General features: G+C 34.0%; 1 protein-coding gene across 1 annotated transcript; it reads right to left on the bottom strand.

Annotated features, from left to right (window-relative positions):
- Positions 1 to 1621: 1621 nt before the first annotated feature.
- On the bottom strand, positions 1622 to 9008 carry LOC148614463 (uncharacterized). Its single transcript, XM_088586251.1, has 2 exons — positions 8893 to 9008; positions 1622 to 3247 (listed from the first exon to the last, which is right to left on the bottom strand). The coding sequence occupies exon 2, from the start codon at positions 3239 to 3241 to the stop codon at positions 1622 to 1624; it is 1620 nt and encodes a 539-aa protein (XP_088442377.1). The 5' UTR covers positions 3242 to 3247; positions 8893 to 9008.
- Positions 9009 to 15910: the final 6902 nt, after the last annotated feature.

The raw sequence follows: 15910 nt of genomic DNA, 5'->3' as shown, positions 1-15910 counted from the left end.
ATAACTTTTTTTCGTAGATATAATTTTTCGTAGATTGTAGACAATCGTTGGATTCTTGAATTCGTGGTTTGAAATTTTCCACAGTATAAATAAACGTAAAATACGTATTGCGCCACAAATTTATTTTTGTAGTTTGAGACAACTACAAAATTCACGAATATTGGTACCCCATGAAAAATATAAGTACTGTCAGAGTACCATATAATACATGTAATAATCCTATGCAATTACAAACTTGTTGTTATTAAACATGAAGTTATATCTTAAACTGTTTTTCAATATAGGAATGTAGTAGTGTCAAATTTTACCCATATATTATGTTATATGTGTATTTACTTTGTATTGTAAAATTCTAATATTGTTGTATTTGATGAATTAATAAAATAAAGCTTTAGTAAAGCCTTATTTGAAATAGACCATATTGAAAAGTACACGTCATAATTGATCTTTGGTTTTGATTGGTTATTGGAAATTCCGTCATGATTTGGCGCAGTTTTTGGTTCTGAATTGAGAGTAGTGTTCGGGGTCGATGTGATTGATACAAGTTTTTTTGTATGGTACAATTCTTGCCAGTTTTCATTTTCATGAACTGATGTACAGTTAATAACCATTGCAGACATAATGACTCTGTAAGTTATTTTCACTTCTTTTAACACTCTAATTGTATGATTAAGGGAATAAGGGACATTTTCTATCTTTCTACGCAGAATTCTTTTTGCACGATCCTTGAATGTTAACAAGAGCGGCGTATGAGTGATACATGAAAGATCATTTCATTTTCACATATTATCGCCACATTTTTATAACGCATTTTCTGATCCTTTTGATCCTGTAATTGTGAAGTACGAAATGCGCATATTTACGGTGCAAATAATGTACAAGGTAGTTGTACAATAAATCCATTTCATTTTACATAGTGTATTTGCTTGAGTAATCGATGTGAATCATAAATATATCCTCGAATCTACACAAATATTGATTATAATACTTGTATAGTTGATTATTGATTTCACGGGAACAAGTATTGATCTATCATGTATTGTTTTCAGATTTACTCAGATGTTTTAACTAAACTGAGTGTCTGGTTCACTCGAGCATAACATAGCTCATTCCACAAATTTTTAAGCCTTAGCTATTTGTATTTATTTTCTTTAACTGTTAAAGGAATTTCTAAGATAACTCCCCTTGAATGTGTGTTCCAATTCTAACGTCATTTGTCTTCATTGCTACTATATTGATTATTGCATTATTTTAAAGAAAGATGTTTCATTTGTTCTTTATCATTTGTACCAATCAAATATTGAACTATAGTGAATGTTAGATTACAAGTAGTTTTGCATATTTTTGATAACTGTGTGTTAAGTTAAAAGTACATGTGACCTTTTGAAATTAAGAACATTCCATGGTGGTGTGTATTGAGTTCTTTATTATATTACTTATTGTGATTGTGATCAAGTGATCGAATACTATGTGAACCACCTTCATGATTGTCTTTAAATTTAATTTTTTCATATTTATTGTTTCAGAACTATGTTATATATATGATGAATAAAAAAAGAACCTTTCCGGTTACCTTTATCAACCGACCCTGTTACATGAAAAGAAATATGCAAGAATCCTTTTAATAGATAACTGAATAGAATTTCACACATGAGTTTACGTCTAAGATAATTATTTGTTTTGTTTTCTCACAGAAGTGGATCGATACAGGTTCTGTGAAGCCATCTTTCTTTTCAAGTATTTGTTTATAGCTCTGACAATCCTTAGAAATGACCACCACATTATAGCTATCAGATCCTCCGACAAAAATATTCATTTGTTCATCAATAGCTACGCCTTTCGGAGCACAAAGCAAATAGTCATCTTCAAATTCTTTCTTCGATCTGAATTGTAAATTGTAGATAATAACTTTGTTATGTTTTGGAACAGTGTAAACTATTGTGTCCGATCTTGCAGCGACATACGAATCCTCACAGACGTTTTTGTCTTCAATTTCAAGCGATAGCTCACATGTTTTCAAATCTAGGCTTTTGATTCCGTTCTTTTCTGAGCAGGTAAAAAGCTTTGATCTGTTTTCAGATATTCCAAAAAGCCAAGACGGATCTTTCCAAGTTCGTTCTAAAGACACTGTCGAGTTTTCAATTTTGAAAATTGAAATTCCAGATCGACCACCGGAAATGGCAATTCGGTTGTCAGCAATCGCGCATATATCAAAAGCTTCTGGGCCATTTAAGTTGTATGTACAAAAATGTGTCCCTTCTTCAGTATAAAAACATAACCTGTCATTGTTGTAATCAGTAAATATCATTCTCCCGTTTTCTAGTAAACAATGCCCTGTATAGTTTTGTGGTGTCATTGAAAACTTTTTCAAAAACGAAATTTGTTTCGGTAACGGATTGGTGTGCATTTTCACCATGCCAAGAGCTCCTAATTTTTGAATTGCTGTTATTTTGCTTTCTTCTTCATAGGAAAGATTGATACTGTCAAGTTTTCTCTCATTGTCTAATGATTCGAGAAAAACATTAGCGTCGTATAATAGTTTTGATATTTCCCTTGTACACATAAATGTCTGAAACTTGGATGCAAATGCCTTAATAGCAGTAGTATTGTTTACAAATTCTTTGAGAGGTTTTGTTTTTAATTTTAATCTTTCTAATACGCATTCCATTCCATCTAGAGTAGAATGTTTCGTGGTTTCTAATTTTTCGAGCATAGCGTTTGTAAGAGAATCAATATGTTTCTTTATTTTCTCACCTGTTTTTCGTACAGACTTCTCAATGGCAGTGCATTGACTTTTGAAAGATTCAATATTGTCGCTGGCAAGGCTAGTAGCCTCAAGTAAAGCAAACAAAGTACTGTTAGCGTCAATATAAGAACTTTGGAATGTGTCTAATCTGCTTTCGTTTTTAAGAACATTTGCGATGTCATGAATGCTATTACATTTCAAGTGAAACATTTGAACACAAGTCTTGCACAATGGCTTGTCGTGAATAGAACAGAATTTTGTGTATTCTAGCTTGTGCTCAAGACAGTGTTTCTCAAACGACCGAATGAATACTGGCACTTTTAGGTATTCTTCTATTTCAACAATTTTGTGGGTATCATGTAAATCCCCATCTGTTTGTCTACAATAGTCACATAGACCTTCTCCACAATCCTGACACCACTGTCTTGCTGGCTGATTGACATCTGAATAATTGGTGCAGCTTGAGCAGATAATAGAATTAGGGATGCTTTCCATGGCTGCCTAAAAAGATAAAATAATTACCTTTTGCAGGTTGTTTTTTCTCTCTCATATATATATATATATATATATATATATATATATATATATGAATGTATATATAATAGATTATTTACATAATTAATATACATAATTTCTCCACTCATGATGGTTAATTAGAGATTTACAATATACCAACTTTAGCGAGTATATTATAATGCTAATTTTTAAGCAGAGCATGGAAAACTAGTTGTAAAGTAATTGGCTGAAGGAAGAATCGGTTTCTACTACAAAACATATAGAAAACTTGGAAATTGTAAAATGGATGGAATATTCTCGTAGAAATTAAATTAGCGTCCGCTTGTTAAACTGAAGTTGACCGTCATAATAAACTTCTTAATGCATTGCAGAAAAAAGTAAATGACATTGTATGAAATCATATACCGAAAAAGGTTTCCCTGATTGAGCCTCACTGGGTCCGTCAAACATGACTAGTGTTCACGACGATCAAAACACGAAGTCCAGTATTAATACCTCGCATAAAGTGAATTACGGTATCAGTTGATGCTGGTAACGCGATTACGAAAAATGAAACTGTTCATACAATGCCAGTGCGTGTTACGAGCGGTACAATCCCAATTACATCAAATGAGCATAATAATAGCAATTATGATGAAAGCGAGTACTGTGGCGTCTAAAGACAGAAAACCTCTCGCTATTACTTAGCAGGAATAGATCCGAAGTCTTCACGAGACGCAATCATTCATTATTTAGAGAAAACAGGGGTACACGCTACATATATTAGACTATTCGACAAAGAAATTGCACGATGCATGGCTTGTTGTAACAAGAGTGTTCTGGCCTAATGGAGTGTATTGTCGCAAGAAAGAGAAAGTGGTATGAAGGTTTCCCTAGTGAACCAGGGAATTAAAAAAAAAATTATTATCATTATTAACGTTGCTAACATTTATAAAAAAACATCATGTTTATAATACTTGTACTTTTTATGCTATTAGACGGTAGTTATGATTTAAAGATTGTCTCGTGGAATGTCAGAGGAGTTATGTCCTCTGCAGTTTGTGGAATGACTTGATTGGTAAAACAAATGTGACATTTTTGTAATTTTGGAACACAAACTGAAACCGAAATCTCTATCGTAGCTGTCAAGCAATGAATCTGGTTATAATTGTATAGAAAATCATACAAAATAGCCCAAAATTATGAGGCTTTTCATGGTAAAGGGGGTATATGCATTCTATAAAAATCATCTCTTCAATCTAGAATTAAAGAAATATATGATACGAATTCTTATAGAATTGTTGGCATTGAGATAAGAAATCATTCAGTTCGGTTTATCTTTATTTTTGGTGTTTCTTTACGTTCTTACGAAAATATTGAATTTTACAGGGATAATATAAATATAAAAGTTCCACCTCAGACCATCTCCCTATATTTGTCACATTTAAATTAAAACAAAATCCCCACACTATGATTTCACCATTTCATAAACCTCCAGCGTGGCACCGAGTAAATGAATAACATATACAGGACCATCAGAATAGCATCCAGAAGCCTATTACTGACAATATGAACAATGGTTTGAGTGACTTGAGTGACATTGATGAGCTCGAGATTTATCAAAAACATGAATCTATTATAATGGATTCAGCAGATTTTGTTTGTTTGTTTGTTGGGGTTTAACGTCCGAGCAGCAATATTTCAGCTATATTCAGACGATGAACATGAAATAGATGAGAAAATGAACATGAAATGATGATGAAATGAAAAAGGGATGGGACACAAGGAAAATGAGGTCAATAATTTTTTATTGCCACTGGAAATAGGGAGAGGTGGGTAGGGTCGGGAAATTTACCCTCCTGTGGCGGAGCCCTATGGTTCCTACTCCGGGAGAATACCACAGTAGGGTTCTTTAACGTGCGAGGAACGTGGCATCTTTCCCAACACGGTGCACCACTATGGTTTGCGGTCAGGTTTTCCGTATTATAGCCTGACAACCCCAGCATGTAACACGCCAGGGGTACCCCATTCCACCACCTGGGCACACATCCCAGTTACTCTGTGGGCAGAGCGCCCTAGCCCCCGGCTAGGATTCTGAGCACTGTTTAGTCGCCTTTTACGATAAGCTTAGTGCTGCTGCAGGCCTATTCTTTTAACACCCGGACCTGCACGGGGAGAATATTCCAAAGTGTAAGTATAATCCCCATAAAAAAACATATTGGACTGCGAATGTAAAAAAAGTTCCAATGAACTAGAACGCGCTATGCACAAATTTTGGTTCAAAATGGGCAACCTAGAGGAATGAATCATGAGTCTTACCGCAATTATAAGCGGGGAAAAATGCCTTTAGATACACTCAGCAGGCAGCTCTCGAATGAGTAATCAAGGGAACCAAGGTTATAGCTGTAATCAAAAGAATGTAATCCAGGGACAAAGACTAAACATGGAAAACAGACATACACACCAAAGAACATAAAGTAACTAAAATCATACATACAAAGTAACAAAAGTAAATGAGCAACATGGACTGCACAAAAAACTGGGAGCATGGACCAGGTGCACCGGTAGGGTAAGCGTCCTCTGCTTTTCTAGAAACACCCGCCGAGTTGCTAATAAAAAGTGAAGTCCGGGGTAGCCAGAGGAAAGGTAAACTATGACCCGTTGAATAAATCAGTTTTCATGGTGCTGATGGATACATCATGACAATCCACGAGTTCATGATGACGACCATAAAACATCTGTAGTAATGACTTCAATCTTGTAGCAACATAACCCTGTTCCAGAAACCTATTTGTTAGAGTTCTAGCGCGATACAAAAAGTCTGCCTAGTTTCGGTAAGCTCTGGCATAACGTATGAGTTGTGATATGAACACTCCATGGGATGTTGCCACAGAAGAAAGGAAAGTTGACAATTCTGTATGAAAAGGCATCACGTTTGTCGTAAAATTTGGTCAATAGTTTTCTTTTACCATTTCTAAGTGTAGGTCAAGATATGAGGCTGATTTCACAGTGTCTGTAGTATCCTTTATCTCAAGTTCTTTTGGGTAGATGCGATGTATCAAATCACCGAAATTAGGATTGTTTAAAGATAAAACGTCATCTATATAGGCTAAAAACCACTAATTCCACTTCCCATAGGCTTCTATGCACAATATTCAATGGCTTCTCTTGACTTTACCTTAACTTTAACCTACAGAGGACTATATATCAGCATGATTCTACATATGTCAGCTCACAATCCTCAGAATGGCATGTGGGGTTAGAAGACTTTCAGTGCAGTACTGGTCACCGGAAGTAAAGTGTCTATAAATAGCATGGGAAATCCCAGTGTTTTCACAAGATAGTGGTATATTTAGAAATCATTATGGAGATTAGGCTTCCTATAAAATGTACAGAAATGTTTTTCCTTTCAGAAACATTTTAAAGTTTTTAAATAAGACGAGAACTTTTTTCACAGCACTATGAGGAACAGGGGAAATTTCTGCGTAGGACTATTTTTGCGTACGTTCCAAATGCTCATTGGTTGAATTGGTGGTCTGTAACCTATAGCGGAAACTGAGATTGAAGGGTTTAGAATCTTATGTCCAGAAAACTAAGGATGACATAAACAATGCATCTGAATGTGAAATTCGGTTGTTCTGGAAGCTAATTAAACAATTTAAACCTACTGTAAATATAATATATCCAGAAAGAGTGTATAATAATGTAGCATGTAATTCACCTGAATCGGTGGCTAATGCGTTCTCAGACTTTTATAGTGAAATGTACATACATAGTGAAAATCTACTGTTCAAACAAGATCATAAAGAACAGGTTGACAGTTGCTATAACGAAATACTAAGAAACAGTTTTGAAAAAGACAACAACCACTGCTTCTTTCGACTTACATGAATCAATATATCACAATACAGAAATGTCTAGCAATGTGTATATAGCTTTCCGTGATAGCCGTGAGGCATTTGATACTGTCTGTAGAAGGGGTCTTATGTTTAAATTGCATAAATTGGGTGCTTAAAGGAAAATATGGTCTTTAATTAATGACCGCTATACTGATACAAAGAATGCAGTAATTGTTGTAATCAATGTAAATCTGACTTTTTCTCCGTAGATGACGGAATTCGTCAAGGGGGTGTTTTATCAGTTTATTTTATGTTTTATTTATAAATGACCTTATATGTGAGTTAGACAATGTATGTCGAAATAGTAGCATGTTCAACTTGACCAGTTGTGCCCCACGTTTGCAGACGATATAGCTTGTATTAGCACATCTCCTGTGCATCTGCAAATGATGCTTGATATCTGTTATGAGTACTCTAAACGTTAGAGATTTAGTTTTAATGCAAGTAAATCGAATATAATGCAATTTACAATAGTTTGTCTAAAGGATTGATGCGGTTTTCATTGCATATAGGTGAAGAACTTATACCTTTCGCAGAAAGTTATGCTCACTTACGGATTGACATTAACTCAAAATTCAAATCGATTGATAGATCACAGAATGCATGTAGGAAGGGAATAACCCATACTTTACTTTGGACGGAGTATCAGCTAAAACTACAAATCCGTCTGTACTTATAAATTTATATAAAACTGTTATATGGCTGCAAAATGTGGTCCAAAATGAGGTTTAATGATGTTTCTGTACTAAAGAGGTTTCAACACTTCATCGTAAAACGTATTCTGAATCTTCCCACATTAATTTGTTCAAATATGTGTCAAAGTATTCTAGGGATATACCAAATAGAGACGTACAAACATAAAAAGGTCTTAAGCACGAAAATGTTAAATTTAAGAAATAAAATTCTAAATTATATAATTAGTTCTAGTATGAAATATGTCATAACTAATTGTTTTAATCTCATGATCAATATCAATTAAAACATGTCGTAGTGAAGTTTCGATGAATTTATTTTGCGCTTGTTGTATTACACAACAATATCCATTTCCTGAATTTTTGATTGACTTCCGTTAAAATGATTTATTAATTTTTTAAATTGATGCATATGAAAAAAAAATTCTTTCTGTTTCCTAAGGTCAATTGAAGATAAACAAGATTTCAGTTCATCAATTCAAAGGTCGACGGGATTTTTTTAAATGATCTGTCTTGACTATTTTTGTGAACTGACTTCCCCATACCAGATTATGCATTTCTTATTTTAAATATTTTTAATTAGTTGGTTCAAAATGTTTTGTAAAATGGTTTAAAAGACATAAAGCATATAATAAAATAAAAGTAAAGATAACAAAAGGTATAGATTATATTACAATGAAGATGGTCGCATAAAAAATATGGGTAGGAAGTTTTAGCCTGAACAAAGGGAGCTAAATGTGACATTGACCAAAAATAGAACAACTTGAAATTCAATTTCATTAGAAACCAAAATGCCATAAGCGTTGGTATACACCTCACCTTACACACATAATAAATGTTCGTTACATGCTTGGTACACTCACCATATTCTGAGTTGTATCCTCTGATTGCACAAATATATTAACCAAAACTGCTCAACGCCGCCATTTGTTTTTGATAAATTTACGTACGAAGTAACATACAATGTTCTAAACTGAATAAGTGCAACCCCGTTAAAGGAATTGAAATTCATAACAAATAACAATAAGAATATGACAAAACATCGATAGTTTACACTTACGTGAAAATTCCTTTTACGGAATAAGCGATTAATATACTATAATATCACACATGTATTGTTCATTTAAATCTTTCCAAGTACTCTACTAAAAATAAACATTCTATATATAATTATTAGAATATCCTATATAAAATGACCTGCACAGTTACGTTATATGTAAAGCAGTCTTAAAGGTATATGCATCGACAAAATAAAAGCTAAATTTAATACTATTTTTAAAAAACGCAAGTATGGACACAGACTGGAACATTGACTGAGGGGAAATTATTGATGCAGATTGTACAAAATCCAAGACAGATAAGGAGTGATGGCCATCGCCACAATACATCACTTGAGATATCTTCTCTTTATACAAAAACCCCTCGGACTTAATTACGTTACGATTAAACTCTCTATATCTCTCATTTGCTACACTCTCTTTACAAAGACAATCCATTACACTCCAGTTTCAGTGCCTGCCTCATCTTGATACAGACTTGTAGCCATTATTCTTGATATTGGTCATCCCAGGCTTTTGAATTAGTTCTTGTTAAAAGGTCAAGATGAAGAGAAGCGTACATTTCTTTTACTCCTAGCGTTTATAAAAAAAGGTACAGATGCCATTAATTTTGGTAACATTTTGCATAATAAAACAGTCACGAACAAAATTACTCCGTATTTCACAGACAAATCTAGATTATTGCATATTCTGATCCTTAACCTATTGCATCCAAAAGTTTCAACTACAAACGGGTATTGCAGAAACTCAAGTCTTAACCACATAACTTCTTGACAAAATCCTTCATTCAAATATGGTCCTTCCGGTCGCGTCATTACGGGAGATATAGACATCGTAGACAAACGAATCTTCCTACAAAGTCCTTGCTAACAGTGAACCTGTTATTATAACTTTTAATTTCATATGTATGCTGTCAAGGACTATGCCATAAAATGGATTAAACAGGAACAAGAAAAGTTTGATGTGCTGTCAGAGTGGGTGAAAGTTGAAAGGTCTTTAATCTTGAAACATATGGGAGTCCAGTTATAAGGTCAATGAATACCAATACTACATTAATTTTAAAAGACCCAAATGTAGCCAACACATTGTTTGCTATACTTGACAAGAATGTTGTTGAACCAGTAGAAAAAAAACCCTGAACAACATTGCTTTTGTGCGTAAGACACATTGCATCCAATGATTATTATTGAAGGTGATAGTAAAAATTACTATCAGTAACAATACATGTACTGTTACCACATTCTTCACATAAGATACATTACATTACGCTTCATGGCTGGGTTATGGCACACGGAACTAAGCAGAAAACCGGGAGCTGCGAGATTGGCTTTTAATTAGATTGAATTTGAGATAAAATACACTACTAATTTTCATATCACAACACATGTACACTATGCTGGATTTGCCGAAACTACGCGGACATTTTGTACCATTAGACTACTGGAACAGGATTAAGTTGCCATCATTACAGACGTTTAATGGTCTTGAGTGGTTATGGTGTATCCATCTGCACCATGAGTACGAATTAATTCAACTTTTGGCATAGTCGTCTACCCCAGACGCGACATTTCAAGAACGATTGTTTCTAGAAAAACGTGGATAAAGGCGGTACCGGTGCACCTTCCATGCCTCCTGGAAGAAGTCCGGGTCGCTCGTTTGCTTTTGTTTCTATGTGTATGTTTTGGTTATCAAAAGTGCTTTTGTGCTTTGTTTTGTGTGTGCGAGTGTGTGTGTGTCTATTTTCATCATCCGGCCGATATCCCCTAATTATCGTCCGAATCTTAATCCCTCAAATGTTCTGTTGAGCGGACATTTTGTCATGTTTGTCGTGAAAGAAAGCGAGTATTTTAATATATTCTTTTATTATCGGACGTAGGAAACAAATATCATCTTAAATAAAAAGAAACGCTAAACCCTGAGATAAATTCTAGATATGAAGATCATACTAATATTGAAACAATGATAAACATTATATTGCATGTGCCATTCAAATTTCCATTTTCGTTTCATCAATTTAATTAGACATATGAAAGAACTGCTCGTGCATTTTGTAAAACATTTTACAGTCAAAACAGAAATTTAGTGGTCATGTATTGTTTTAAAGCAGGTAAACAGTATATGGCAAATAATTATATTGTATTGCACTAGTAGAACCTCTCAATGATGGATTTTGGCTTTCTATTTCAATATAGTTTTGTTTTAAGTACTTCAAAATAATTAATTTTGGATTTAGATTTTCCTTTTGATGAGAGGTTACCCCATGAAGCATGTGTACAGTTTAGTGAAATTAATGTATATAATCGGTGTCTTTGCATTTTGTAAAATATAAAAGTTTCCCATACGATCTTATCTGCAAACGTGAAATAAAACATTGCTGATTAAAATTCATAAACTGACACTTTGATGATTCTCAAATCGGAATGAAAAGAAAAGTGATAATAACGCAGGACTGTTTTAAATCTGGCGAATGTCAAGATGTTTCATCTATTGTTGATAATGTTATGCTTTGATATTTGTCCTACAAGTAACTCTCATCTAGCTGTGGCCCCGTGCAGGTCCGGGTGTCAAAAGAATAGGCCTGCAGCAGCGCTAAGCTTGTCGCAAAAGGCGACTAAATAGTGCTCAGAAACCTAGCCGGGGGCTAGGCTTTCTGCCCACAGAGCGGCTGGGATGTGTGCCCCGGGTGGAGGAATGGGGGGGGGTGCCCCTGGTGTGTTACATGCTGGGGTTGTCAGGCTATAATACGGAAAACCTGACCGCAAACCATAGTGGTGCATCGTGTTGGGAAAGATGCCACGTTGTTCCTCGCACGTTAAAGAACCCTGCTGTGGTATTCGATAGGAGTAGGAACCACTGCGCTCCGCCACAGGAGGCTAAATTGCCCGACCTTACCCATCTCTTCCTTCTTCTAGTGGCAATCAAAATTTGTCGACCCTACTGTCCTTGTGTCCCATCCCATTTTTCATTTCATCATCATTTCATGTTCATTTTATCATCCATTTCATGTTCATCGTCTGAATATAGCTGAAATATTGCTGCTCGGACGTTAAACCCCAACAATCAATCAATCAATCATCTAGCTGTGACAGAAAAACAAAATGACTTATCTTTGACTGAAATTTAGTGGACAAAATCTCTTGGTACTAAACACAAAGCTTTTGTAAATAAACGAATACTTGGACTGGAAATGTAACAAATTTTCCTCGTTATTGCTGATGTAAAATTTAAAATGAAGTCGGTTTTTTTTTAAAGCTTATTCTTGTATCATACACAAGTAAGTACTTCCGGACGCCACGAAACAACATCACAGCAATACATGAATGAGACTATATAAATATACTTTTTCGTAATAAGAAACAAGATATGAATTACTTTTTAAAACTTTTTATTTAATATACACACCAAGTCGCTAAATACGAATAAAACAAATGAACTGCTGGGAGTTATTTACATGATTTAGACTCACTTGTATTTTGAACCTTAGTGTTTGCTATTATTACAAGATTTTAAATTAGTTACAAAGGGAAATGTCAATAACTCATGGTAAATTTAAGAAGTATTGTCTATATAATTTTTCAAAAGGGACAGGTATTTCTGATCTGACATCCTTTCATAATTGTAAAGAAGATTAGGGATCACAGAACTTCTTTTACATGTACTCGTTATATTCAAATAAGTGAAATCGAGAGAAATGAAATATAAAATGTAGTAATGAAGTATATCAACGCAAGAGATAATGTTTAATAGTGTATGGCAGGCCTACATACCAACCATTACCTAATAGTATACATTGCATTATACTTTGATCATATCTGCCGATAATTTTCGATTTAATGCTCTCCCGAGCGACAAGCTCCACACCAAATGCTTTTTTAGCAATACTTTTTTTATTTTTTATTCTACATTAGCGATGCTTTTTATTGTTTATTCTTCTTTAGCAATACTATCTATTTATATTCTACTTTAGCATTTTTTTCTTCTTTAGCAATATTATTTATTTTTTGTTTTACTTGAGCAATACTAGCTATTTTTTATTTTACTTTAGCAATACTATTTATACTTTTTTACGTTAGCAATACTATTTTGTTTATTCTACTTTAGCAATACTATCTATTTTTTCTACTTTTGCAATACTATTCATTATTTTCTACGCTAGAACTCTGGTAAATAGGCTTCTGGAACAGGGTTATGTTGCTACAAGATTGAAGTCATCACTACAGAGGTTTTATGGTCATCATCATGAACTCGCTGATCATTACGGTGTATCCATCTGCACCATGAAAACTGATTTATTCAACGGGTCATAGTTTTCCTTTCCTCGTTTGTCTACACCAGGCTACTCGGTGAGTGTTTCTAGAAAAGCAGAGGACGCTTACCCTACATGTCCACCTGGTCCATTCTCTCAGATATTAGTGGAGTCCGAGTTGCTCATTTGCTTTTGTTACTTTGTATGTATGATTTTAGTTTCCTTATGTCCTTTGTTGTGTATGTCTGTTTTCCATGTCTGGTCTTTGTCCCTGGATTACTTTCTTTTGATTACCGCTATAACCCTGGTTCTCTTGATTACTCTTAGTAATATTACCTATTTTTTTTCTACCTCTGTTTATATTTGTTTTAATATAGTAGCAAATATCAAGTAATTAAAAAAATGACGGAATATATTAAACTAACATATATTCTCTATTTCTTAATACTTCTTGTATAATAGTGGCACAACTTTTTTTTCATATTTAGCAAATAACTTGAGCTTTGATTATTCTGTATGTTCTATTCTGCCTCCATACTTATTCTCCTACAAGTTTTTTTTCAAATTGTGTTAATAGCCGAATTTTCGATAAGTATATAAAATTGTACATTATTTTCCATCTTGCAAAGTTGGGAGAGGATGTGCAGTGGCATAGCCTGTTATTCAATAAAATATTTGAAGTTGAAAAGAAATATATTCAAACCTCCAATCATACTTTTATAGAACATTTTTCTACCACTTATCTGACCCTTATTTGTGAATTGATATTATGTACCTTAAGTGAAACAGAAGAGATAAAATTAAAAATATGTAGTATTTTATAGTCTAGATCGAATACCAATCATTAATTTTTAATTCATCGATTTATAGGTAAATTGATGTAAGGTACAATGTGACATTCATTTTTGCATTTTTGTTTATTTTAAGAAAATAGGGTAGAGACATTAATTGACATTCCAGATTCAGAGCCTACGTCACCATTGTACATACTTATTGCTAATGTCAATTGATATTGGTCATAACAGCCTATATAAGCTAGTTGGTGGTAAAGGTCACAATGAAAAGAATATTTCACATCTTAATTGTGTAAATTGTATGCTTACTTTGCCAACAAAACTATTTTCGCAATTTATTCATAACTTGAAAAACATAACAAAATGAAACCTAATGTAAGAATTATGCCAAATATTTGAAATCATTTGATTTCATTATTTAATCATAAAAAGGATATTGTTTCATGACGACTTTTTACAAAATTCTCCTGTTGAAACATTTGGTCCATAAATCTGGATTCAAAATACCACATGCAAATCTCAAAATTTTGTTAGAAATTATCGAACGTTTATCTAATATAAACGGCTACAAACAAGCGGACATAGATAGGTGATTTGAACCTGCCAGGAACACCATGCCGAAATGATCTTCTCGAGTACATGTACAAACCGAAGAAAAAGTACAAAAGGGTTCCTTTTGTGCTGACGTACCATTCAGCCTTTAGGAACCTCACGCAGCTACTTCATTCGAATTGGGTAGCCGTTCAAAACATCTTAAGCTCTCCAAAGAGGTACCTGTTCTGCCATTCCGTAGACCTATGAGTCTAAAAGATGCCCTGGTGATAGCAGATATTCCATCTAAGCCAAAATAAAATAAAACGGATCAGTGTGAACCATGAAGAGATAAAAGATGTTAGACCTGTGTCTAGATACTGCATACACACATTTAAAAGATAATGGACAGAAAACGAATATGTCATTTTTGGAACGTGATTTGCAAATCGAAAACACCATATACCTTCTCCAGTGCCAATGAGGTATGCAGTACGTTGGCAAAACAATTTTTCAACAGGTGAATGAATTGTCATCACAATGACTAGAAATGCAAACCAGATCTCCCACCTAGTCGCAATCTGAGATCTGTCGGACACAGCAAGGAGATTCTTCACAATCATATTAAAAAAACTGGTTTATTGTAAGTTAGGTTTATTACCGATTTTTTTTTATTTTGACCACTACTAGGACTGCCGGTATCAGAGCGGTAAGTACTGAATTATTGATGGAAGCCATACTCATTTTGGCATTTTATGCCGTTATTTGCGGTTTCAAGATTGAGAAAACACATACATAATTTGAAAGGATACACATTTACAAAACTGATGGCAGCAGTAAAAATCAAATAATTTAAAAAGAAGAAGATATTCACCAAAGAATGAAAAAACAAACAGCAGTCAGGTTTGGTGAGTAATTTAGGGAAAAAAACTTATCAATAAAATATTCATTTCTTAATTACAATTTGTCATATTGATTAAACGGAGTAAATAAGTTTCAACATAGTTGACGTACATATACTGTTACATACATATTAATATTCTGAGTCATATACCTATTCATAGTGACATACTAGTATAAAGTTACATTGGCGTCAGATATTAAGAATGCATAAGTACAATCTGTGGAATTAATCATTGCTTTCATATCCCAACCCTGCCTGTCCTAGTAATAAAGGTGAGATAACCAATTCAATTCTCACAAATACCAGTAGTCCAAGTTTATTTTACGAGTCGCAGTCAAGTCATTTTGGTATGAATTTTAGTAGAGCATCACGTTTTCAAGGCCCAATATCCCAAAATAGGTTCAGAATTACTACCCGGGGTAATTACATCAATACCTATCTGTAATTGTATGCCCATTTATGCACATGGGTCATCAGCAGGTCGATCTATAGCAAATTCTAGCAAAAAGGCAGATAATTTTACCACTTTCCTACCCTAAATTGGA

This window comes from Perna viridis, chromosome 6 (assembly GCF_037379345.1).
Source record: "Perna viridis isolate PV_CMFRI_1.1 ecotype Kerala chromosome 6, ASM3737934v1, whole genome shotgun sequence".
NCBI classification, from domain to species: Eukaryota; Metazoa; Mollusca; class Bivalvia; order Mytilida; family Mytilidae; genus Perna; species Perna viridis.
The sequence above is the reverse complement of the archived record's forward strand: the minus strand, read 5'-3'. Positions and strand labels throughout refer to the sequence as shown.

Excerpts from the sequence above, each read along its gene's own strand:
- LOC148614463 (XM_088586251.1), bottom strand. The coding sequence starts at position 3,241 with ATGGAAAGCATCCCTAATTCTATTATCTGCTCAAGCTGCACCAATTAT.